Source organism: Lithobates pipiens, unplaced genomic scaffold, assembly GCF_037356315.1.
Source record: "Lithobates pipiens isolate NorthernLeopardFrog02 unplaced genomic scaffold, aLitPip1_a1.2 Scaffold_22, whole genome shotgun sequence".
In the NCBI taxonomy this organism is placed as follows: Eukaryota; Metazoa; Chordata; class Amphibia; order Anura; family Ranidae; genus Lithobates; species Lithobates pipiens.
The window spans coordinates 80,312,089-80,338,319 of NW_027507784.1; the positions used below are offsets into that span (position 1 = coordinate 80,312,089).

The following is a 26,231-nucleotide window of genomic DNA, read 5'->3' on the forward strand; positions in this document are numbered from 1 at the left end:
GGAAAAAATTCCTTCCTGACCCCTCGAGAGGCAATCGGATTTTTCCCTGGATCAACTTTACCTATAAATATAAGTACCCCGTTATATTATGTACATTTAGGAAAGTATCCAGGTTTTTTTCCTAAAGCAATCTATTGAGCTAGCCAGGACTGCCTGCTAGCAATGATTGCAATAAGTTTGTGCCTGGACATCTGCTTGCAACGATTGCAAGAGGTCTATGCTCGAATGCGTGCTTGCAACGATTGCAAGAAGTCTATGCTTGGATGCGTGCTTGCAACGATTGCAAGAAGTCTACGCTTGGATGCATGTTTGCAACGATTGCAAGAAGTCTACGCTTAAATGCGTACTTGCAACGACTGCAAGATGTCCATGCTTGAATGCGTGCTTGCAACGATTGCAAGAAGTCTATGCTTAAATGCGTGCTTGCAACGATTGCAAGAAGTCTGTGCCTGGAAATGTGTTTGCAATGATTGCAGGGAGTGTATGCTTGGGTGCGTGCTAGCAGCGTGCAAGAAGTTGTTTCTTGGATGTGTATGGAATGAATCCAATATGAATCGGTCGTAAGAATGAAACGAATCTTATATGAGTCGATCGCATGAAATTAATCTGATAAGAACCAGTTTTAGAGTGTATGAATTTAATCTAATATAGATCAGACCGTGGAGAGTACGAAATGAACCCGGTACGAATCGATTTGCCGCTGAGGCGACTGGAATGGAAACGGGTTGTAGCGTGTATGAAAATGAAACTGAGACGAATCTTTGTAACTATATGTAATGAATCCTGATAGGAACCGGTCGTAAGGTGTATAAAAGGAAACCAAGATGCATTGGATTGTGCGACTATCAGGGGGAGTAGCAGTGAGGCGAAGGTTTTAACGAACGAATCAAGACCCTTGGCTGAAATTCGAAGCATGAAGGATCGATCTATAGTGAGTGTCGGACTTGGAGGAATGACAGGCAACATGCGAACAATACCTGTAATGCTGAAATGACGGGTGCGAACCAATGTATTGTTGGTATGAGTGGATTAGACTCAAGTGACAAGTGTGTGAAGTGAATAAGTGAAATGTTTGCCGTGACATAGGCTGACTGCGATAAACGACATTTCAGACGATAAGTGACGAGTTGAACTGTGGAGCATGTAATGAAATGCGACCAAGCCAATTGGGAACAAAACAACTGGAGCACATTGGAACGAATCAGTGCATCTCGAATGCGACCGATTCGAATCGGGGCACGGTATATGACGGTCAAATTAATGAAATATCTGTTATGACAGAGGCATAAGTCGGCCGTGCCGCGACTGCGACTGATATTGAACCAGACTCTGGAGTATGCACTGAAATGAGGCTAAAGCACTGGGGCACACCGTAGCGAATCGGTGCATCACGTATGCAACTGGATTCGAAACGGTACATGGCGGTGAAATTATTTTGATTGCCATGACAGAGGCACGAATCGATCATGCCACTGTTGCGACTGACCGTTAATCGTGCATGCTCTGGAGCATGTACTGAAATGTGGCTGAAATACCTGGGGCGCGCCGAGACGAATTAGCGCACGATGCGACTGGATTCGTATCGGAGCGTGATACGTGACAGTGAAATGATTTCCCATGACAGAGACATGAATCAGAGAACCGAAACCTGCAACCGACAATGAATCCTGACTCTGGAGCATGTACTGAAATGAGGCCGTAAACAACTGGGGCACATCGGAACGAATCGGTGCATCACGAATGCGACTAGATTCGAATCGGAGTGCGGTGAGTGACAGTGAAATGAGTGACAAAGTTTGCCATGACAGAGGCCCGAATCGGTCGTGCCGCGATTTCGACTGACCACGAACGGGACTCTGGAGCATGTACTGAAATGAGGCTGAAAAATACCTGGGGCACGCCGGAACTAATTGGTGCATCGTAGATGCGACTGGATTCGTATCGGAACGTTATACGTGACAGTAAAATGATTTCCCATGACAGAGGCACGAATCGGTGCGCCGCAACCTGCGACTGACAACGAACGGGACTCTGGAGCATGTACTGAAATGAGGCCGAAAAATACCTGTGGCACGCCGGACGAATTGGTGCATCGTAGATGCGACTGGATTCGTATTGGAACGTGATACGTGACAGTGAAATGATTTACCATAACAGAGGCATGAGTCGGTGACTCAACAAATGGGACTCTGGAGCATGTACTGAAATGTGGCCGAAAAAACAACTGGGGCGCACCGGGACGAATCGGTGCATTGTGGATGCGACTGGATTCGAATCGGAGCGCGGTAGTGAGAGTGAAATGATTTGAAATGATCTGACATGGTTTGAAATGGTTCGGCCTTGACATGGCACTGACCAGTGCCCATCAAATCCACGAGAAACATCGATTAGTCTGTGGAGCATAAAACAGTGGGACACGCCTAAACAAAGCTGTGTCTTTGCGTCGGTGTGAGGTACACAAAAACAAAGAAATGTTTGGTATGATAACGTAACGAGTAGTAGACAGACGTCGCGGCTGTGTGTAGGGTTTTACGAATGACTCGTAAGTTTGATATCGAGGTTTAGTGACAAGACATTTACAATGTATGAAATGACAAGTCAACCGAAAAAAGCCTACCTCCGACAGCCGAATCGACGCGTTAGTGCGTAAATTGCGAACGGGAATGAGGACCTCGAACAACTACGAAGCGGTAACTCACGGACGCTAACGAGTTTCGAAGAGTCGGCCTAGTGACGTCGTGCCGCGCACAGGAAACCGACAAAGACCACAGGCGAGCGGGCTGGTTAAATACCCCCCGGGCTCCTCCCATAAATTCAGGCCACCATACTGGCCTTCCTATATATATATATATATATATATGGAAAATGTGAGAAATACAAAATTTGATTATTATGTGCTATGAATAAGCAGAACCAGTCTCCTCTGTCCTGACCACCCAGCCATATGTGGCTTCCTAATTTTCAATGGGTCCCTTTGCTAAACCAAAGGCATCATGTCCTACCCTGAATCCTGTCTCTTTCAGATAATAATTAACACTTGTTCTGTTTAAATACATTCCATGTATTTTCTATATCATACATTAGCAAATCTTCATCAATAAAAAGCTTTTCAGCAGTTTTCTTATCAGTAGGAAAGATAATAAGGAGTTTATGGTCCCAGAGAAGGTATAAGTGTCCTAATACCGGTATGTTTGTACCTTCTGATCAGGATGGCGCTGGCCTGGAGAGGACTTATTTTAGTTCTCCTCTCATCACTGTATCATGGAAACTGTTCTGCAACTGCTAAAGACTTGATTACAATTGCTGGACCTCTTAGAAGTAACATCGAGGACTTACACAATGCAGCAAGGACATTTGATGTGTTTGATTGCCACGAAAATGATGTACATGAGATGAGAGAGCGGATTTTGGTTCTGCAAAAGAATGGAGTCACCCACTACAAGATACATTTAGTAGAGAGCTCCATGGTCAAGGGTGACAGTCAAGTGCTGTGTTACAGGAGCCTTCTCCAGGTCCTGGCTGAGGCTGGGATCAAACCTTTAGTAGTATTGCATAGTGGAGATGTGCTATCCATCCGCCAAACTACTGAGCCTAACATGTATGTAGACTATGCTGACTTTGCCTTCCGCACGTTCGGGGACCTGGTCCACACGTGGATCACCTTCGATATCCCCAAACATGAGACAACTGTCTCTTTAAAAGATCTGCTACAGGAACATGTGAAGATATCCAGCTTATACCGCAGCAAGTATTCCACAACTGGTGAGACGTCCTGTTGCATTTTGAATTATATCATGTTGAAGCCCTTTGTATTAGGTTGTACCTTAGCAACCAGATATTTTGGCTGTTTTCCTTATTATTGCCCCCTTTTATAAATGGGCATAAACCAATCTGCCACTTCAGAGTAGCCTTTTCCTCTGTTATGTCACTGTACATCACTGTTAAAGGGCAGTAATCACCTGGTAGAAATTGATGTGATCAGCATCCTGCTCTCTCCATGGTGACTGTGACAGAAGTTGGATGCCCATGATCATGCCTTGGTCTTGGAAATATCTAACAATTAGATCCACTATAATTATAAGTGAGGATCTGCATACTAGTAATTTGTAAAACATGACTCACTGGCACAAAGAGCTGCTTGTAGTAGGCATTAAAGTTATACTCCACGTGACTGCTACACTCCTGGGGAGCCTATGCTTATCATACCTGAGACCTTGAACAGGGCCGGGACAAGGGGTGGGCAGGAGGGGCGGCTGCCCCTGGAGCAATGGTTTATTGCAGGGGTAGGGGACATCCTGACCCTAACCCTAAGGGAAAGGGGGGTGCAATTTGGTGTCTTTGCCCTGGGCGCTGGACGACCTTCTCCCAGCACTGATCTTGAGCAATGGTATCCTCTAAAGCAATGATTTGAGATGCATTGCTGTGTATGCCTAGGTTGTAAACCATTTCCCCAGCTAGAGTTCCCAGCAGTATGGGTCCTGGTGGTTATTCCACCTAAAGCAAGTCTCAGGTGATTTTGATTCAATTCCCTGCTCTCCCAGGAAACATACGATGTAATTTCTCCGGTGATCTATACCACCGGGGTTAATAACTTATATCCTGATTCTTACATTCTGGACAAAATAGTTTATTTTTCATTTCATACATAAATCAAGTCTCTTTGCTCATCAGAGATATTCAAATACCTTTCCCATGCGGCAATATAAGATGGAATATGCAATTCTGGAGATGTTATCAATTCTGCAGTTGCCCTAGAAAGGCCTTGTCTAGTGATTGGGCCCATTGCGCATAATTGCTCAAAAGCAGTAGGCCCAAGCATTATCATAGGATCAAATGGTAAAGATGTAAGATAGTGTCATAGTTGGGGTGCCTGCCATATCATAAAGGTGGTGATAGCATTGACTGAATATCAGCTATAGACTTCCATCTTCCCGAGTCCCTAAAATCTTGCATTCTGATTTTATTCATTTCTATAAATTGATGGGATTTAGGATCAAATAGTCCTGGTACAAAATCTGGGCTTCCAATCACTGGTGTCATAGTTGTCATCTTTGAAGGTTTTATCAACCTCGGTTTGGTTAAGCACGCTACTTTACAGGTAGTGCCCATGATAGGATGTTCCCTTACCTGGTTGGGCATTTATTACATGGTAACCATGGGCAGGCCTTAAGTGGGACGGTCGTAATGGATTGTTCAATAGATATCCAACTCTTTGTCCCTGTGTGGTTGCACCAGTCTAAGATTCTGGATAGATGTACTGCTTGGTAATAGCGGACTGGGTCTGGAAATACCATACCCTGACATTTTTTAGGCATAGTAAGTATCTGCCTTGATCCCAGGTGGGCAATCTGCCCATAGGAATTGTATAAACTCCTGGTTTAATTGGCTTAGAAAGTTAGCTGGAATTGCCACTGGCAAAGTCTGGAATAAATGCAATAATCAGGGCATTATGTTCATTTTTAAAATACTGTTCTTTCCAAGTCATGTATGTGTCAGATTTCTCCATCTCCTAAGATCGCTTCTAATATTAATCAATTATGCCAGAATGTATTGGTTATGCACCGTGTAAGATATATTCCTAAATACTTAAGTTTCTCCATCACCCATTTAAACGAGAAGCTAGATTCCAAAGCAGAGACTGTAGCTTCTGGAATTTTTCCCTTTGATGTTACTTTTGGTGGCGCCATAACCAGGGCAGCTGGCGAAGCCACAGAAACGAAGCCCCACAAGTCTTTCTGTGCAGGGACACAAGTACCAGCCTTAGATCTCCTCTGTGCTGGCATATAGTTTGATATACCCTCTGCAGCCCTCTGATGATCACCAGATGTGATGGGTCTGCCTGGTCTGCTCAGAGCTCAGCTCATCAGTGTCTTCATGGCTCCATATCCAGCCCCTCCCCCTAACTTACACTTTTGACACTTTTTGGGGGCCAGCAACAATAATAGAGTGATCAGTGCTAAGAAATATGCACTGTCACTGTACTAATGACACTGGAAGGGAAGGGGTTAACAGGGCCAATTAAAGGGTTAAATATGTTCCCTGGCAGTGATTACTAACTGTGAGGGAGGTGCTTTGCCTTGGGGAATATAAAGACCAGGACTGGTGCTCCTACTAGGCAGACAAGGCAACTGCCTAGGGCGCACTGCCACTGGTTATTCTACTCCTGCACTGTCCACAGAGCTTGCAACTATACACCAGGCAGCCACTCTGACATGTGTCAAGCAGTGCCACCCCCCCCCCCCCCCGCATGGCTCTCTGCTCTGGCATCATGTGTTCAGCAACCACCCAGCCCCCCCCCCCCCCCCAGCAGGATGATCTCCGCCCTGATGCGTGTCCAGCAATCCCCCCTCTGCTCTGAGATCATGATGTCACATCAGCTACACACTTCTCCCAAGTCTCGCCCCCTCCGTCTGTGAAGGGTAGGTGGGCGGGAAGATTAAAAACAAGCAGCCAACAGCCACACTGAAAAAACGCTGAATGAACCAGTGAGCCCCTGGGGACCATTACAAGAGAGTGAGCACTTTCACTGAACAGACCCTGCTCCCTTCTCTCTCTCTCCCTGACCCCCCTCTCTTCCTGACCCCCTCTCTCTCCCTGACCCCCCTCTCTCCCTGACCCCCCTCTCCCTGCCCCCCCTCTCTCTCTCTCTCTCTCTCCCCCTCTCTCTCCCTGCCCCCCCTCTCTGCCTGGCCCCCTCTCTCTCCCTCTCCCTGACCCTCTTCTCTCTCCCTGACCCCCTCTCTTCCTGCCCCCCTCTCCCTGACCCCCCCTCTCTCTCTCTCTCCCTCTCTCTCCCTGACCCCCCTCTCTCTCTCTCCCTCTCCCTAACCCCCTCTCTTCCTTCCTGCCCCCCTCTCCCTCTCTCTCTCCCTGACCCTGAGAGAGGGTGAGTGGAGAGTGCAGGATGTTAATTTTTCACTACTAAAGTAGTTTACAGCATTTACGTTATAAAAAATCCTTTTAGTGATTGAGAGTGTGAAGTTGACATTTTTTTGTTATAAAATCGGCAAGTTCACTTTGTTTGAAAACATTTTTCAGCACACTGAGCTCAAAGGGTTGCCTGCTGTAAGTCATTACACCTAGCCTGATTTCTAGTTGATAAAGAAACAGGTTTTTTATATCTCCTAAAAAGTAGATATAATTAAATCTAATATATAACAATGTTTTTAAAATTCCTTCATCAGGTGGACAGCTGTCAATTGCTGCAGATCCAGCCCTTGTGGATGTATTCCCTACCATTCAAGAACATTTCTTGGTAAACATAACCTCTTCACCAACCATTTATGCACTTATATATGTTGTTTTTTTTTTTGTTGTTGTCTGTGGTATATAAACTAAACAGCCAAATGCACAGAAACATAGCTCAAGCAAAATAATATATCATAAAAATAATTAAAGCAGGGACCCTTGGTGAAATTCACTCTGGATAGCTACAGCTCAAGTTTTGTGGCTGTCAAAACCCCTAGCACCCATCCTATTATCTAGTGGGAATGCACTTAGATTAGATCTTATTGGTCTTGCATATACCAAGTGGCATATATACTTTTGGGGCAAAGGTTTTACAGAATCTCCAAAAGAGGCCCTGCTTAACCAGAAATTGCACGCTTGCACAAACACCCAAATTCAACTGACATTCTTGTTTACCGCATCCAAACAAGTTCTTGCTAAAGCATGGTGGTCCTCAGACCTCACGATTGCAAAAGTTAAATGGAAAATTAATTGGTCGCTATTTTTATTTATTTTTTGCTTTTTTTTTCCTTGTTTTTTAGATCAGATTTTATTTTGGATTTTTTTAACACATAAACATACAAAGAAAAAGCAAAAAAAGCATATCACCAAAAATATTATCAAACCTGCAACAAAAAAAAAACGAAAGCAATCCCCACCGTTAACATATAGCAAACATCAAACATTGCAGATGGAACCTATTTTACCAGCAGACCTAAATCTGAACAGACTCATCCCTAGCTTGAGCCTGAACTCATATGGTCTAGCCATGGTGACCAGATTGAGTCAAACCTCTTAGATGAGTTTCTAAGAAAAAAATATGTCTGTCATAGGAAATGCAATTATTAAGATCAAATATCCAATTGAATATAATCAGAGGATGCGGGGAGGTCCACTTAAGGGCAATTTGTCTCCGAGCCACGGACAGTGCACGTATGACAATAGAACACTTTGGTGGCTTAACCAATAAATGACCAACAAAGCCCAATAAGCATGTAAGAGGATACACTTGAAGGTTCACCTCTAAGATTCCATTAATTAAAAAAACTAGCCACTGCCTCCACTTATAATTGGCCTTTGCAGCAAGGAGCACATGGTAGGGGCAACGCATGTCACCCCTACGACATGTCGTAGACCATAAAAATTCCCAGCTCAACTCATCAGCCAGCCTGCAACCAACCAAATTCTCCTGTCTAACAATTTGCGTTAAAACTGGGTTTAGTTTGCACACATTTGCAAATACATGCGTAAGCTGCAGAGACCCTACATGGCACCCCAGCATTATCTGCAGTCCTAACTCTGAGAGCCTCCATAGTAGAAGCATAACTGAAGTATTCTTACTTGGTATATTGATAAGAGCCAGCCACGAATCCCAAAATATTCCACTTTTTATCACTTTTATTTCCCTTATTAAAAAATAAATAAAAAATAAACCAATAAAAAAGGGACAAACTTGATGGAACGCTTGGTCTTTTTTCTGCTGGCACTTTTCTATGACATGGTTTAGTATGTTGTAAGCCATGAAAATGCAGCAGTGCCAATTCTATATGGAAAATAGAATAGTAAAGTGGGAACAAATAATGGTGGGTGGGAAAACTCCAAACCCCATGCAGGAAAATTGCAATACCAATTCCAAAAAGTTGGAACGCTGTGTAAAATCTACTTAAAGCGGAGTTCCGCCTGGGAAAATAAATAAAAGCCAGCAGGTACAAATAGTGTAGCTGCTGACTTTTAATATAAGGACACTTACCTATCCAGGGAGCCCACAATGTCGGCACCCGAAGCCGATCTTCAAATTGACTCCCGGGTGCTGCCGCTGCCATTCTTGGTAAGTGAACCAGGCAGTGAAGACTTTCAGCTTCACTCCCGGGTTCCCTACTGCCCATGTGTGAGTCGCCCTGCCCGTTCTGAATGGTCCCTGAGGCACACAGGTCCCAGAAGACAGCGGGGGTGGGGGGGAGGGAGGAGGAGGGGCCAGACATGGCTTAGTTTGCTGCACAATGTGCAGCGTTCTTTTGCAGGAAGTGGGAGCAAATACCTAAATTTGACAGGTATTTGCTCCACCTTGAAAGCTGCCAAATGTGACACCGGAGGGGGGGGGAGGAATCCAATCAATGGAACTTCCATTTCTGGGTGGAACTCCACTTTAATCACTTCCAGTCCAAGGATGTCATATGACGTCCTGGACTTTGAGTGGGGATATCTGAATGCTAGACGCAGCTGCAGGCATCAGTCAGATATCATCTTTTTCAGCCAGCGATTCCCTGCACTGTAAGAACAATCATAGCAGCAGTTCAGCCATTTGATCATTCTTACAGATAGCAGGGGCGATGCCCCCCCTTCCCACCGCTCTCTGGTGCTTCTACTGGCTCGTCCATGCGATCGGCGAGCTGGAGAAGGAATCCGCCAGCGCCAGGCGTTGAGCATAGAGATTTCCCTTGATTAGATGGTCCCTAGTCATCTGTTTGACCTTTGGAGGCCCAGGTGGGACGTTGTGATGTCACATTCGCCCTGGCGGAAATAAACATTGCCGGGACTCGGCTGGAAAGGCAGAGATCGTTTATTATTTTTTCTGATCCGACATCTCTCCATAAAGAGGACCTGTCACACACTATTCCTATTACAAGTAGCTACATTTAAAGAAAAAGTGTAAAAATAAAAAAGTAAAAGCAAAATAAACAATGAAAAAATAAATAAAAATTGAAAGAGCCCCCGTCCCGCGTGCTCACGCACAGAAGCTAACGCATACGTAAGTCGCGCCCACATATGTGAACGGTGTTCAAATCACACTGTGAGGTATCGCCGTGACCATTACAGTGAGAGCAACAATTTTAGCCCAAGTCCTCCTCTGTAACTCTAAACAGGTGACCTGTAAACATTTTGAAAGCGTTGCCTATGGAGATTTTTAAGTACCAAAGTTTGGTGCCATTCCACAAATGTGGGCAATTTTAAATTGTAACATGTTAGGTATCTATTTACTCAGCGTAACATAATTTTTCACAAAAAAATCTGGCTAATTTTACTGTTTTTTCTTTTTTTCTTTTTTTTTTAATTCATGAAACTGTTTCAAAAACGTGTTTGAAAAATTGCTGCTCAAATATTGTGTGATATAAAAAGTTTAGCTCACTATGCTTCACCTATAATTAAAATAAAACCTTTGGCAGACTGACACTTTAATTCGTTTTTTTCTAACTTTAATCAAATTATTGTGTTCATTTAGAGTAGAATAAGCATTTACGTCTTTATATATTATTTATTTTCCAGGAGTCAGTGGATTTCCTGGCACTAAACCTGGAATATAATTGCCAGGATTCTAACCTACTGCCAACATGGACAGCCTATAAGGTAAGATTTGTGGCCCGCCATAAGAGTTATTGTTTTGTTTTTGTAGACTGCAGCCTACGATTTGCCTTATTTTTTTTTTTTATTATTATTGGTCTGTTATTGATGTATGACGATTTACATTATCTGATCCCTCCCTTGGGTGCTTTTTCTTTTCCGTTTTTCTTTTTTGCATTAGAACTAGACATGTTCAAAAGGAAAAAAATTGTTTAGTTTCATTTCGTTTTAATTCGTTAATTAATTAATTTCGTTTAGTTATATTCGTTAAATTCGTTTTCGGATTTCGTTTTGTCTTCTACCGAATTCGTAAAATCGGTCGCATTCGAAAATATTTCAACCAAATTCGAAAATATTTCAACCAAATTCGAAAATATTTCTACCGAATTAGAAAATATTTCTACTGAATTCGAAATGATTTGAACATGATTTTAAATTATTTCAACCGCATTCGAAACTATTTCAACCGGATTCGAAAATATTTTGCGACCCAAATTTAGGGCAATGTATCTCGGGGTCATTTGGTGCTAGAAACCCCAAATTAGGAAATGTTGTATTGCTAGTTCTATTGTGTTTGCATACCAAATTTGGTGTTTCTAGCTATAAGTGACCCCGAGATATGTGGCCCCAAATTCGGGTCGCAAAATGTAATTCTCTGCTGCAGAAAAGTGCTTGACATTTTGTGACTCGAATTTGGGGCCACGTATCTCGGGGTCACTTGGTGCTATAAACCCTAAATTTGGATATGTTGTAGCACTAGTTCTATTGTGTTTGCATACCAAGTACCAAGTGCAGAAAAGTACTTGGCATATTGCCCATATCTGGGGTCACTTGGTGGCAGGTGACGTGGCAAGTGGACAATCCACAACTTGGTCACGTAGCACTCGTGGCAGGTCACGTGGCACTCGTGGCAGGTGTCGTGGCACTCGTTGCAGGTGTTGTGGCAAGTGGACAATATACAACTTGTGGCAGGTGACTTGGCAAGTGGACAAATACAATACACAACTTGTGGCAAGTGGACAATGACATACAGCACTTGCCTTGCGATCGACATCTGTGATCTCTTCAATCAGGCATGCTGACAACGTCATTGATACCAAAAAATATAAATGAAATAAGATGTGTGTGTTTTTTTTGCACTGGTACACTGCAAGTATAAAAAGTTGATGTGGCAGATATATATAAGTAAGTATAAGTAACTAACCATCTTCCAAAATTTCTAATTCAAATAGAAAAGATTAGAACAGAATAGAAAAAAATATAATTTAATAGAATAAGGAAAGAGAGAAGGAAGGGTTTTTAGGGACTTTCAGGAAATCATGGCCTGGTAAGGTCACACATTTCCATCCCTAGGGACTGTTAATGAAATAATGGCCTGGTAAGGTCATACATTTCCATCCCAATGTAAATGATGGGGAAGGGGGGGCTTTTGCAGCCCCCAAAAAGAGGGACTTTACATGAAGCACGTGACTGCAAAAAGAGTAGTTGGGTGATCATTTTATTCACATGATACTAGAACATACAAGTGATAATCACAAATTATGTGTAATCATACATAAAATGCACAAATGAGTCATAAAATAGATAGACATACACTGTAATATTCATATCAATGGTAAAATGATAAAGAAAATAGTAACAAAAAATAAAGCAATAATCACTTAAGGTGAGACCTCAATAAAATTCCCTAGTTCACCACAATCAGAATGGGATACAACCATAATTAAACGATATAGCCTGCAGGACCTAAGGCCTCATTAAGCCTGTGAGGATGAATGGTTGGTCATATTATAGAGAATCTGAATCTGAAGAGAACACGGCAAATATTGGCTCTATGCGTTTCGTGGCTTTCATGCCACTCGTCAGGAGCAAGCACATGTAGTATCGGTATCTGTAAAGATATAAATTTGAGCAAAAACAGGATGGGCAAGAGCAGATATAATCAGGGGTGGGGCGTAAAAACCCCTATAACTACTGTATGTATATATACTCACTAGGGTTCTATATAATGATGGTGTAGTGGCGGGGCACCGCAAGCCATCCAGGGTACCCTCAACCGGGAGCCGCAGCAGGGGGCCCCGCAGAGACCCAACTACTCTTTTGCAGTCACGTGCTTCATGTAAAGTCCCACCCTCTTTTTGGGGGCTGAAAAAAGCCCCCCCTTCCCCATCATTTAATAGAATAAAATAGAAAGAATATACAACCATCTTCTGAAATTCGAATTTGAATAGAATAAATTTGAATTTCGAATAGTATGAATTCAAATTTTTAAATTAATTAATTTTAAATTTGGATAGAAAAGATTATAATAAAATAGAAAATAGACTAGAAAAACGATAGAACGGAATAGAATATATTAGATATTATTCTGTTCTGTTCTATTGTTTTTCTAGTCTATTCTTTTATATTCTATTAAAATCTTTTCTATTAAAATCAAAATCATTATATACTAAATTCGAAATTTCGGAAGATGGTGGTTTTATAATATACATATATATATATATATATATATATATATATATATATATATATATATATATATATATATATATATATATATATATATTTCTTTCTTTCCGACATTCGAATTTCGTATAGAATGAATTAGAATTTGAATTTTATTTTATTCTTTTAAATTATATATTTTTTCTATTCTGTTCTAATCTTTTCTATTTGAATTAGAAATTTTGGAAGATGGTTAGTTACTTATATACATCTGTCACATCAACTTTTCATACTTGCAGTGTACAGTGCAAAAAAACACACACATCTTATTTCATTTATATTTATTACATCAATGAAGTTGTTAGCATGCCTGATTAAAGAAGTCACGGATGTCGATCGCAAGGCATGTACATATGCTGTATGTCATTGTCCACTTGCCACGTCACCTGCCACAAGTTGTGTATTGTCCACTTGCCATGACACCTGCCACGTGACCTGCCATGAGTGCCACATGACCAAGTTGTGGATTGTCCACTTGCCACGTCCCCTGCCACAAGTTGGTTCCTAGCACCAAGTGACCCTGAGATATGGACAATATGTCAAGTACTTTTCTGCAGAAGAGAATGACATTTTGCGACCCGAATTTGGGGCCCCATAACTCAGGGTCACTTGGAGCTAGAAACCCCAAATTTTGAGATGTTGTAGTGTTAGTTCTACTGGGGTTTCTAGCTATAAGTGGCCCAGAGATACGTGGCCCCAAAGTCGGGTCGCAAAATGTAATTTTTCAAATTTGATTCTAATTTTGTTTGAATTCATTAGCATTGTAATTCAGATGCATCCGAATGTCCAAATAATGAAAATTCATCCGAATTTCGATTCGGAACGAAACGAAATGCACATGTCTACTTAGAACACGCCTCTCTATTTGGGAGCTTGAGGCACTATATCTCTCAACTACTTGCCACCAGTAGGAAGTCCATGGATGTCCTCGGGTTTCAGTAGTTATACCGGGATGATGCATGCACCTACAGTCATCATCCTGGTATGGATCTTTTCCGTCAGCGATTATCTTTCCATCAGAAGTGATTAGAGTGGCTTATTAGCCACTCAATCACTTCAGGGGTGGTGGAAGGGGGGTAATTTAACTTGTTACATTGCATACCTTGCTCCCAATGGTTACAGTCTATTATTCTGTCTTTGTATTTGAAAATTCAAAATAAAGAATTTTATATATATATATATATATATATATATATATATATATATATATACTATTTAAAAAAAAAATAGCTTGAAAGATATGCTTAACTGTTTCAGCCACTCCAGAGCCTTACTCATTACTATGAATAAGGCCCGGATTGGCTGAAACATGGCAGTATAACCATCAAGCAGCTTTTTAGACTTTTGATGTAAAAATTATTAGCAAGGATCGTTACTGGAGTGCCGGCTTGTGTTTATAATGATCGTTACCAGAGTGGCTTGCAGAGACTAAAGCTGAGCACCAGTGTTCCCTGATGAATGGAATTGGGTGAGATCAGGTGTGCACATGTACAATGAGAGATTATTGACAAACTCCGCAATGTTGCACGTGCACATACAGTCCATTGTTCTGTCTTTGTATTTGAAAATTCAAAATAAAGAATGATTAAAAAAATAAATAAAAAATAGCTTAACAGATATGCATTCGTGTTTCAGCCACTCCAGAGCCTTACTCATTTCTATGAATAAGGCCCGGAGTGGCTGAAACACGGCAGTAAAGCAGCTTTTTAGACTTTTGATGTAAAAATTATTAGCAAGGATCGCTACTGGAGTGCCGGCTTGTGTTTATGATGATCGTTACCGGAGTGGCTTGCAGAGACTGAAGCTGAGCACCAGTGTTCCGTGATGAATGGAATTGGGTGAGATCAGGTGTGCACATGTTCAATGAGAGATTATTGACAAACTCTGCAATGTTGCCCGTGCACATAATGATAAACAAGGGATCAGTCATAGATATATTTATTAAAACAATCCTTTGCTCAAAAACAGTCATTTGACACAAAAAATAAACAAAATAATTTGGTAAAATTTTTATTAAATGTTCTACCAGGACCGATATTCCTTTTCAATAGTAATTTTTTTTGATGATGAAACCACACTTTTAGTGCAGTGTGCTTCAGAAAAATACAGTACCCGGGCCATTTTACTGGAATATTCAGCCAGATTGGCAGTCCCTTTCTACATGTTTATCTCTCTAACACCAGTTGTCAATTTCCCCCACATGAGCTGATCTTTTAATAATCCACTATTTCCTTTTCATAGGCAGAATGTGGCTCATAACCATAGGGGCGCACGTAGGGGGATGCCAGGCATGCATGGGCACACTCTTGACACCCCATGTGGCTCAGATTCCCCCTGCTGCCTGGGCCCCTATGTCATTTACTTACCCCTTCCTTTTCTCAATGGAGCCGCTTCACACATCTCCGAGCGGCCATGGAGCGAACAGCAGAAGGGTCTTGTGCGTCTTTGGCTCCGTTTCAGCTCTGAATTCAGGCAAAAATTCAGACCTGAAACAGTAAACAGGGATGCACCGGACCCCCTGCTGTGCCCCGCGCCATACATAGTGTGAATCTAGCCTAAAAAAAAGGAGATAATTAAGAGCTTAGAAGGGAACTGAAACTGGAGCATGCTCAGTAGATGTGGCAATGGCTGGTCTACATAGTCTCAGGCTGCAACGGGGACACAGACAAGGAAGGAGGGACAGTGAACAGCAGGATCAACCAGGATTTTTGCAGAATACAGATGAATGAATCCCATTGAGTATGAACTATGTAAAAACAGGTGTTTGAGCAATGGTTTTACTTCTAATTCTAACATTACAGGCTGTAGATAGGGCTATACACATGCTGCAGCCTTGATGCTTTTCTTCGCAGCCCCAGCATTTTTAACTTGGCTAGCAGAGTTTAACAGCCAGTACAGCCTGTCAAGCTTACCCATTGAGGTCAATGGAAATGTGCCGTAACAGCAAGCCAACAGAATCTCCTCTATAAAGCGGAGTTCCACCCATTTAAAAGTCAGCAGCTACAAAAAGTGTAGCGGCTGACTTTTAATAAACAGACACTCACCTGTCCCACGGTCCAGCGATGCGGGCGCCCGAAGCCTCGCTTCTCTCCCTCTCCTCTCTGCTGCACCGGCATTGCAAGTGTGGGCGCCCGGCTGTGGCTTCACAGCCGGGCACGCACTGCGCATATGTGAGCAACGCAGTGCATTATGAATGGCCGGGCAATCTTTTGGGACCTGTGACGTGTCACAGGCGATTGCAGGGAGGGAGGGGGGAGAGGTGAACTTCCTTCCGGCACCACGGAAAACTAGGTACACGCTCCCCCCAAAAAAATGGCATGCCAAATGTGGCATGTCAGGGGGTCACGAGTACTTAAAGTGGAAGTTCCATTTTTGGGTGGAACTCTGCTTTAATGCCTGCCAGCCGCTGCTATACAGCCTTCTGGAAAGCAATCCTCCACTGATCGGTTTTCAAAGGGCAATAGGCATTGCCGCCAGTGTGAAAGAGCCCTTTGAAGCTGATAATGTAGCCTCTGTGTCAGGCAAATAACTGCTTAACTAAGTTTAAATTGTATAGATTGTTTGGGTAGGCTGCTGGTTAGTCTGAGTGCTTACAATGGGCAGCTTTTATTCCTGTATGTAAAACCTTTATCCAAAAAAGAACAAAACTGTTTGCTGGAACTGCTTATAAAGTGTTAGATGGCTTTAATTTGTTAGTGTATCTAAATCTGATACTCCAGCTAACACTCCCCTCCCCCCAGATTAACAATGCTGCTGTCCTAAGGTGTCTTTGTTGCTCCTTAAAGTAAAAACATATTTTTTTTAAATAACAAACATGTTATACTTACCTCCACTGTGCAGCTCGTTTTGCACAGAGTGGCCCCGAACCTGCTCTTCTGGGGTCCCTCGGCAGCTGTCTCTGCTTCCTCCCGCGGGTACTTCTCACGTTCATGTGAGCTCCCTCGCATGGTGAGAAGCACCTGCGGGCTCACTCCCGTGATACTGCCGGCGGCTATAGCCGCTCGCTGTTTCACACGGCCCCGCCCCCCGGCGCTCCGCATCAGTGGATGTGATTGACAGCAGCGCTGCTTTCCATCCATCCACTCCAGCCAATCAGCGGCCAGGCTGAGCAGTGAAGAGGACGTCCGGGGCGAGCGCGGGATTTTCGAGGGGTCAGGTAAGTAAAACGGTGGACTGGGGGCGCTGGCAGTGTCAGATGTTTTTTCACCTTAATGCATTGAATGCATTAAGGTGAAAAAACATTTACCTTTACAACCCCTTTAATACAAAATGTAGCCAGCCTAATATAGAAGGTATGTTACTGGCAGGATCAACAGGTAAAACTAAAGGAAAACAAGCATAAAAAGAAGAAAACGAATACAGCCACCACATCTAATGACTGGTAAGTTGCAATATATTACTTTTTGTTTTTGGATTTAACAACGCTTCAATTGTCTTTCTTCTTTACATTTTTAGAACCTGAAGAAGAATCTAAAGATTTTAGTCTTTGGTTTATCCCTCACAAACTGTAATGGCAATCTGGAGAGCGGTAAAAATCTTATGCCATTTAACATACACACAGGTAAGAAAGTGTCATATTTTATGATATTATGGCTGCATCCAGCTTAGACATAATCCTCCACCCTACCTACCATATACTTACCTTTTCCTTTGCCCCCCCCCCCCACACCTACATTCAAAGAAGCCAATAGAAAAGATAGTACTTCCAGGTACTGAGGATCATGTGACTCACTCCATGTGACAACACAGGGCCAATCAGTGGAATCCATAGCCCTGTGTGAGCTGTGACTCCGAAAACTCATATTTTGCAGAGGATTTTCCTCCAATTCCAGCAGCTAAACAGAGCGGCGGGGAGTGAACCAAAGCTAAGTATGTTTTTCTGGAGAGGGCAGAGTTAAAGAGAAGCTGTTGATTTGCAAAAAATGATTTATTTTACATTCCTTGATAGACACAGCTCTTCTAATTCTTGAGCATAGGGTTTTAGCACCACCTACAGAAGTAGGACACTAGACAGAAAAGAATACAGAGAGAATATAGAGCTTTTTTCACTTTTTGTGCAAGGCTTCAACTTCCATTGACAGGAACAGGAAGTAAGGCAAGATCTCCCCAACAGGTCTAAAAAATGGAAATAACAACCCTTTAGCGACACCAATGCCACGTACACATGATCGGATTTTACGACAACAAATGTGAGCTTGTTGGTGGAAAGTCTGACCGTGTGTATGCTCCATCGAATATTTGTTGTCAGACTTTCCGCCAACAAATGTTGGCTAGCAGGTTCTCAAATTTTCCGCCAACAAACTTTTGTTGTCGAACTTTCCGATCGAGTGTACACAAGTCCGTCGCACAAAAGTCCACGCATGCTCGGAATCAAGTACGAGCCGGAAGCGCTCGGTCTTGTAAAACTAGTGTTCGTAATGGAGATATCACATACGTCTTGTATGTCACTACGTTCATAATTGTTGGCCAACATTTGTGTGACCGTGTGTATGCAAGACAAGTTGGAGCCAACAATCCACGGTTTTGTTGTCGGGAAGTCCGATCGTGTATACGGGACATAATCCTCGACTGTATCCAAAGTGAACAAAAAAGGTTTGGTTGAAGTTTGACTTTAAATAAAGAGCAGACATAGCTCTAGTCTACCCCATTCCTCGTCTATTTTTGTTCACTGCTTGTTGTGTCTGCAGGTTAATAACTCTGATTTCTTCTTTTCAGCTATAACTGGGACAGGCGCCACCTTCTTGGGATATGATGTCAACAATTTCCTCCCTGTATCTTCAGGCAAAGTAGGGTAGGTAATTGTGGGGTCAGTTTACACAAAAATGGTGCTTATTTATTGGTTTAGTCAGACATTTGTTTACATCTTTTATCTCTGAAAACTCCCAGAAATAGTTCAGAGACCCCAAGAGGTAGAAGAGAATGCTTTGTGAAGGGTGGAAAGAAGCTGAATGTGTCAATAACCAGCAGCGGCCCGTCCATTAGGGGCACCCAGGCACCATCCCCTCTCTCCTCTCCACCCCCTATATGCAGTGGATAGATTCATGCTATGCATGAATCTATCCACGGCCGCTGCTGCCTCCCCCTAGTCATGTGTCCGGCCCCTTTCGGGTCCCTGTGTGCTCGAATTACAGCAGCCAGGGTTTTTTGAATCACCTGATTCGAGCCATAGGCTCTAATAGGCTTCAAAATTGTGTGGGCTCGGGTCACAGAGGATGCTACCGGAGCCCACCCAGGTGTGTTGCAACAGGGAATGAACATTCGCTTTTGCAACACTCATCCTCCTCCCGGTCAACCAGGTATGAAACCCATTTCCCGATTGGCCAAAACTTCAGGTGATCCTATTGGATGCCTATCGCCAGGAGGAGCAGAGAGGAGATGCACCGCAGAGAGGACTCCAGGAGAGGACACCAGAGCCCACCATGCTGTTCTCACCACCCGCATCCATGGTAAGGACAGCGGGTGGTGGATGGGGGGTGTTAGCGCCGGGCATGGGCTAACTGGCAGTTGTGCTAGTGCTGGCCCGGGGGTTGTTTGCTGCCCCCCCCCCAAGAAACCCCACCAGCCGTCACTGTCAATAACTGTCCATAATGGTGCTAAAAGATAGATGATTATCAAGGGGAAAATTCGTGCTTTAAGCAAGAGAAGGCTGAAGGTCATCACAACAATTAAAAAAATGTGTTAATGTACTGCAGACTTATCTAGGAGAAGGGGGGGAAGACCGAAGCAAGGTGAAGATGACAGGATTACATTACCTTCGTTCCTCAGCACATTAGAATTCACATTCATGCCATTAAACCTTTAACCACTTGACCACTGGGCACTTAAACACCCTTAATAACCAGACCAATTTTCAGCTTTCGGTGCTCTCGCATTTTGAATGACAATTACTCAGTCATGCAACACTGGAAAATAGAAAATTTAGCAGATTAGTAATTTTTTCTTCATAAATTTTGGCCAAAATTTATACTACTACATATCTTTGGTAAAAATAAGTACAAATTGGTGGATATTATTTGGTCTTTGTGAAAGTTATAGAGTCCACAAGCTATGGTGCCAATATCTGAAAATTGATCACACCTGAAGGACTGACGGCCTATTTCAATTCTTGAGACCCTAACATGCCAGAAAAGTACAAATACCCCCCAAATGACCCCTTTTTGGAAAGAAGACATTCCAAGGTATTTAGTAAGAGGCATGATGAGTTTTTTGAAGTTGTCATTTTTTCCCACAATTCTTTGCAAAATCAAGATTCTTTTTACTTTTTTTTTTTTTTTCACAAAATTGCCATATTATCAGGTTATTTCTCACACACAGCATATGCATACCACAAATTACACCCCAAAACACATTCTGCTATTACTCCCGAGTATGGTGATACCACATGTGTGAGACTTTTACACAGCGTGGCCACATACAGAGGCCCAACATGCATGGAGCGCCATCAGGTGTTCTGGAGCACCCAGGACAATTCTGACATTTCTCTCCTACATGTAAAAATCATCATTTATTTGCTAGAAAATTACATAGACTCCCAAAACATTATATATGTTTTTTTAGCAAACACCCTGGAGAATACAATGGTGGTCTTTGCAACTTTTTATCTCGCACGGTATTTGTTTCAAATTTATCTTTATTTATATTATGAAACATACATTCAAAAATTTTCCATTCAATTTTCACATCATTGTAAAACATTCCCCATACACAACAAAAACATAACAACACAAAAAAAAAAAAAAAAAAAAAAAAAAAAATTGTCATTACTGATCCATTCAGTCCCCCACCCTTACATAAATTCCCACAATTTTCCTGAGGTACTCAATTCCTCCCATTTCTTCCAATAGTCCGACATCGGTTTTTCTACATATCCCTCTTGTCTAATCTGTTTCTCCATGAAACACACCTCGCTCATCTCATAGTTCCACTCTATTATTGTTGGGGCTACTTCCTTTTTCCATTTCTGTGCTATTACAGTTTTAGCTATTGTAGTTATTTGATAAAAAAATTCCATCTCTTTTCGTTTTAGTTTTTCAGGTGTATGGGAGAATAGTATTGTCTTTATATCAAGATTTATTCTTATACCTGTCAGTTCCTGATATATTTTTATTATCTTACCCCAAAATATTTGGGGCACGGTATTTGTGCAGTAATTTTTCGAATGCTTTTTTTTGGAAAAAAAACTGTTTTGTGCTTAAAAAAAAAAAACACAGTAAAGTTAGCCCAATTTTTGCATAATGTGAAAGATGAAGTTACGCTGAGTAAATAGATACCTAATATGTCACTCTTCAAAATTGCACACGCTCGTGGAATGGCGGCAAACGTCGCTACTTAAAAATCCCCATAGGCGACGATTTACATTTTTTTTACTGGTTATATGTTTTGAGTTACAGAGGAGGTCTAGGGCTAGAATTATTTCTCTCGCTCTAACGTTCGCAGCGATACCTCACATGTGTGGTTTGAACACCGTTTTCATATGTGGGCGGGACTTACGCATGCGTTCGCTTCTGCATGCGAGCACATGGGGACAGGGGCGCTTTAAAAAAAACATTTTTTTTTATTGTTCATTTTACTTTATTTATTTTAGTTTGACATTTTTTTCCCCAAAAATAATTTTTTTGATCACTTTTATTCCTATTACAAGGAATGTAAACATCCCTTGTAATAGGAATATGGCATGACAGGTCCTCTTTACAGTGAGATGTGGGGTCAATAAGACCCACATCTCACCTCTAAGCTGGGAAGCCTGAAAAAAAAAAAAGATTCTGGCTTTGATCGTATTAGCGATTCGGTAGAAGCACCGGAGGGCGGAGGGCGGCGGGAGATGTCTATGGCTGGGTATTGCAGGGTATCACCGACTATGGCTGGGTATCTCAGAGCATGGTGTTGCAGAGTACTGCGTTGCAGAGCATTGCAGGGTATTGGCGGGTGTTGCAGAGCATTGCAGAGTGTTGCAGGGTATTGGCGGGTGTTGCAGAGCATTGCAGAGTGTTGCAGGGTATCGGCGGGGGTTGCAGAGCATTGCAGAGTGTTGCAGGGTATCGGCGGGGGTTGCAGAGCATTGCAGAGTGTTGCAGGGTATTGGCGGGTGTTGCAGAGTGTTGCAGAGTGTTGCAGGGTATTGCAGAGCGTTGCGGAGTGTTGCAGGGCATTGCGGAGTGTTGCAGGGCATTGCAGAGTGTTGCAGGGCATTGCAGAGTGTTGCAGGGCATTGCGGAGTGTTGCAGGGCATTGCGGAGTGTTGCAGGGCAATGCAGAGTGTTGCAGGGCAATGCAGAGTGTTGCAGGGCATTGCAGAGTATTTGCAGGGAATTGCAGAGTATTTGCAGGGAATTGCAGAGTAATGCAGAGTATTTGCAGGGAATTGCAGAGTAATGCAGAGTATTTGCAGGGAATTGCAGAGTAATGCAGAGTATTTGCAGGGAATTGCAGAGTAATGCAGAGTATTTGCAGGGATTTGAGGGGTTAATTTTCGGTGAGCAGCGATGTGGGCACTGCAGATGCAGCCCACATCGCTGCTGACACCGATCTCTTCCCCCTCCGCTGTACCGATCGGTACAGAGAGGGGAGGGAGGAACCGGCGTCATAACATGACGCCGGCTTGTTTACAAGTGATCACTCCGTCATTTGACGGAGCGATCACGTGGTAAACGGCCGCAATGAGCGGCCGTTTACCGTGATTCGTGATGCGCCGGGTCCACTGGACCCAGCGGTCACGGATGCTCTCGTGTGCACGCCCCAGGGGGCGCGCGAGAGCAGAATTCTGGGAGGCCTTTAATTAACGGCCTCTCAGAGTTAAACAACCGCCCTGAAGCCGTTAATCGGCAATGGGCGGTTGTTAAGTGGTTAAACAAATACATACTTTGCCATTGCCAGGGAAACCAAGGCCAGACCACGCAGCAGTATTTCTCCGGAACCTTAGCTTTGCCCAAGTTATGTAACTGACAGAAGAAAACAAACTCCAAGAATGTCTTCCTGAATCTGAGATACTTTTCCTTTTTCTCTTTCAATGATTTTTATAGTTTTTATCAAAAGGAAATAACAAATATATACTTTTTTTTTAATCCCCTGCAGATTTTTTAAGATTGCCCACTTAAAAAGAAATGAAGGGTGTATAATTTTTATCATAGGTGTATTTTAACCTCCCTGGAGTTATGATTATGTCAGATTTTTGATGCTCAAAGTGGTACAATGTGCATAGAAATTTGACGTTTTATTTTATAGGCCTGTAATTCTTAGGAATAAGGCCCCTTTCACACATGCGGACATTATGTCCGTATTTCATCCATCCGTTTGTGGATGAAATACGGACATACATGCATCCCTATGGGATAGCGGGTGTCTGCAGATGAACATCCGCAGACACCCGCTATCATCCGCCTCCGCTATTGTCCGATTCTGCAGACGGAGAAAAATCCTATTTTTCTATCCGTCTGCAGAGCGGATCGGATGAACATGGACAGACGGTCCGTGCTCATCTGATCCCCCATAGAGGCAGGCCCTGTACATTATTCCACGCAGCGTATGCTCCAACAGGTGGACAAGAGGTACAGTGTCACTGATGCATGCACTGTCACTGCTCACCATCCTTGTGGCCTCCTCAAACGGCTACAGAGATTAGTAAATGAGGTAAAGCTTCACTTTTCAAAGAATATCCAATCACAGGCAAGGAACATTTAAAAAAAAAAACGCATTGTTGCTTGCACGGGATTGGATGATGGAAGTCAGCAGGGCTTCTGCTCATTTACTAAGCTCTGGAGCAACTCCATTTTGCAAAGTGCGCACTCTATTTGCCTCTAGTAAATCAACCCCATATCGCCTATAAACTATGGGATAGATTTAGGACTTTTTATTTTTTTTTTATTTTTTACTAGTAATGTAAGCGCTCATCGACTTTTAGCCAGACTGCAATTTTGCGGTGGACAAATTTGACACTAAGTGGCACTTTTTGTGGACCAGTGACACCAATACAGTGATCAGTGCTAAAAAAAAATGCACTGTCCCTGTACTAATGACACTGGCAGGGAAGGGTTTAACAGGAGCAATCAAATCGTTAAATGTGTCTCTAGGGGGTGCTTTCTAACTGTGGGGGATGTGCTTTGACTAAAGGAAAACAGAGATCCTTGTTTCTTAGCAGAAACATAAAATCAAAATTTTCCCCTTTGGCAGAATGGTGGTCTGCCTTGTTTACATAGGCCGACCGCCGCTCTGCCTCTCTCTGAATGATCACCGGGTTTCTGGTGGACATCAGGTCTGCCAGACCCACTGATTGACCCCCACTGTGTCCAATCACAGTGGGAGCGGGCCTCTGGCTGTGCGTGTGCGCCCCATACCAGGAAGAAGAAATCACATACAGGTACATGATTTCACGCTTAAGGCCTGCCCTGCCACAGTAAATGTACATGGGGCGGTCCTTAACCTCTACAGCCCAAGAATTTACCCCCTTCCTGACTAGAGCACTTTTTGCATTTCGGCACTGTGACATTTTAACTGACTATTGCGCGGCCGTGCAACGTTGTACCCAAACAAAATTGACGTCCTTTTTTACCCACAAACAGAGCTTTCTTTTGGTGGTATTTGATCACATTGCATTTTTTATTTTTTGCGCTATAAACAAAAAAAGCGTCAATTTTGAAAAAAAAAACAGATTATTTTGTACTTTTTGCTATAATAAATATCCCCCAAAAATGTATAAAACATTTTTTTTCCTAAGTTTAGGCCGATATGTATTCTACTACATATTTTTGGTTAAAAAAAAATCGCAGTAAGCATATATTGATTGGCTTGTGCAAAAGTTATAGCGTCTACAAAATAGAGGATAGATTTATAGCATTTTTATTATTATTATTTTTTTTTTCTACTAGTAATGGTGGAGATCTGCGATTTTTATCATGACTGCGACATTATGGCGGACACATCGGACAATTTTAACGCATTTTTGGAACCACTGGCATTTATACAGTTATCAGTGCGATTAAAAATGCATTGATTACTGTAAAAATTTCACTGGCAGTGAAGGGGTTAACACTAAAAGGCGGTGCAGGCACAGCGCTTGTGCAGTATGGAAGACAAGGAGACTCCAAAAGTCTCAGAAAAAGAACAGCGCCTGCGCACTGAGTCCAGGTTGAAGCCCCACCCTCCAAGTGGACATACGGTTGCTCATAGTAACAGGGCCCCTCGCTTCCCTCGGCTATTTTATATTCTAACTCTATGTCCACTTGGATGGTGGGGCTTGAATCTGGACTCACTGTGCAGGCGCCGTTTATCTTTGGAGATGTTCGGCTTCTCCTTGTCCCCCGTGCTGCACAAGCGCAGTACAGGGCGGACACAATGTGATGGGGGACACTATCTGATAGGACACCGACGGTCATCGCGACTGTCGGCCACGAGCATCGGCACCCCCCATGTCTGCTATCCGGACCCCATGAGCCCACATACAGTAACGTGGTTTTGCACAGGGGAGCCAATCTGCCACAGTAAAACTGCGGCGGCTGGTCCGGAAGCAGTTAAAGTGACACTAAAGGTTTGTTTGTTTTTTTGTTTTTTTAAATAACAAACATGTCATACCTCCACTGTGCAGCTCGTTTTGCACAGAGTGGCACTGACCCTGCTCTTTTGGGGTCGCCCGGTGGCTCTCTTGGCTCCTCCCCAAATCAGATAACTCTGTGGGAGAAACGGTCTCCCGGGGGGGGGGGGGGGTTATCTTGTGGGCGCGGTCCCGAGTCCAGCATTCGGTGTCTATAGAGGCATAATGCAGGCCTCGGCCACGCCCTTCCGCTCCCACTTCTTTGGATTTGATTGACAGCAGCGGGAGCCAATGGCTGCGCTGCTATAAATCTATCCAATCAAGAGCCGAGAACCCTGGGCAGAGAGAGAGAGTGCATCCCCGCGGGACAAGTTCGAGGGTTCAGGTAAGTAAAATGGGGGGCTGGGGGGCCGGTCACTGACAGGTGTTTTTTCACCATAATGCATAGGATGCATTAAGGTGAAAAAACGCAAACTTTTACAACCCCTTTAAGCGGTTAAGGGCTCATTCACACTATACATGCATGAAAACTGATGGGAACTGAGGGGAAAACTGACATTAGTTTCACATCAGTTTTCCTGTGCAGAAAAAATCTGCATGTGATATCAGTGTTGGGGTGTAAACAGGGCACATAGAG

At 43.1% G+C, this 26,231-nt stretch overlaps 1 protein-coding gene across 1 annotated transcript in view; it reads left to right on the forward strand.

Annotated features, from left to right (window-relative positions):
- The first annotated feature begins 3,184 nt into the window (after nucleotides 1-3,184).
- Nucleotides 3,185-26,231, forward strand: part of LOC143923852 (lactase/phlorizin hydrolase-like) — a 64,573-nt gene continuing 41,526 nt past the window's right edge. Inside the window, exons 1-5 of the mRNA XM_077447774.1 lie at nucleotides 3,185-3,762; nucleotides 7,185-7,255; nucleotides 10,492-10,572; nucleotides 17,527-17,632; nucleotides 18,787-18,862. Coding sequence (XP_077303900.1) covers nucleotides 3,210-3,762; nucleotides 7,185-7,255; nucleotides 10,492-10,572; nucleotides 17,527-17,632; nucleotides 18,787-18,862 — 887 coding nt within the window. The 5' untranslated portion in view covers nucleotides 3,185-3,209. The remainder of the gene's footprint in view (nucleotides 3,763-7,184; nucleotides 7,256-10,491; nucleotides 10,573-17,526; nucleotides 17,633-18,786; nucleotides 18,863-26,231) is intronic.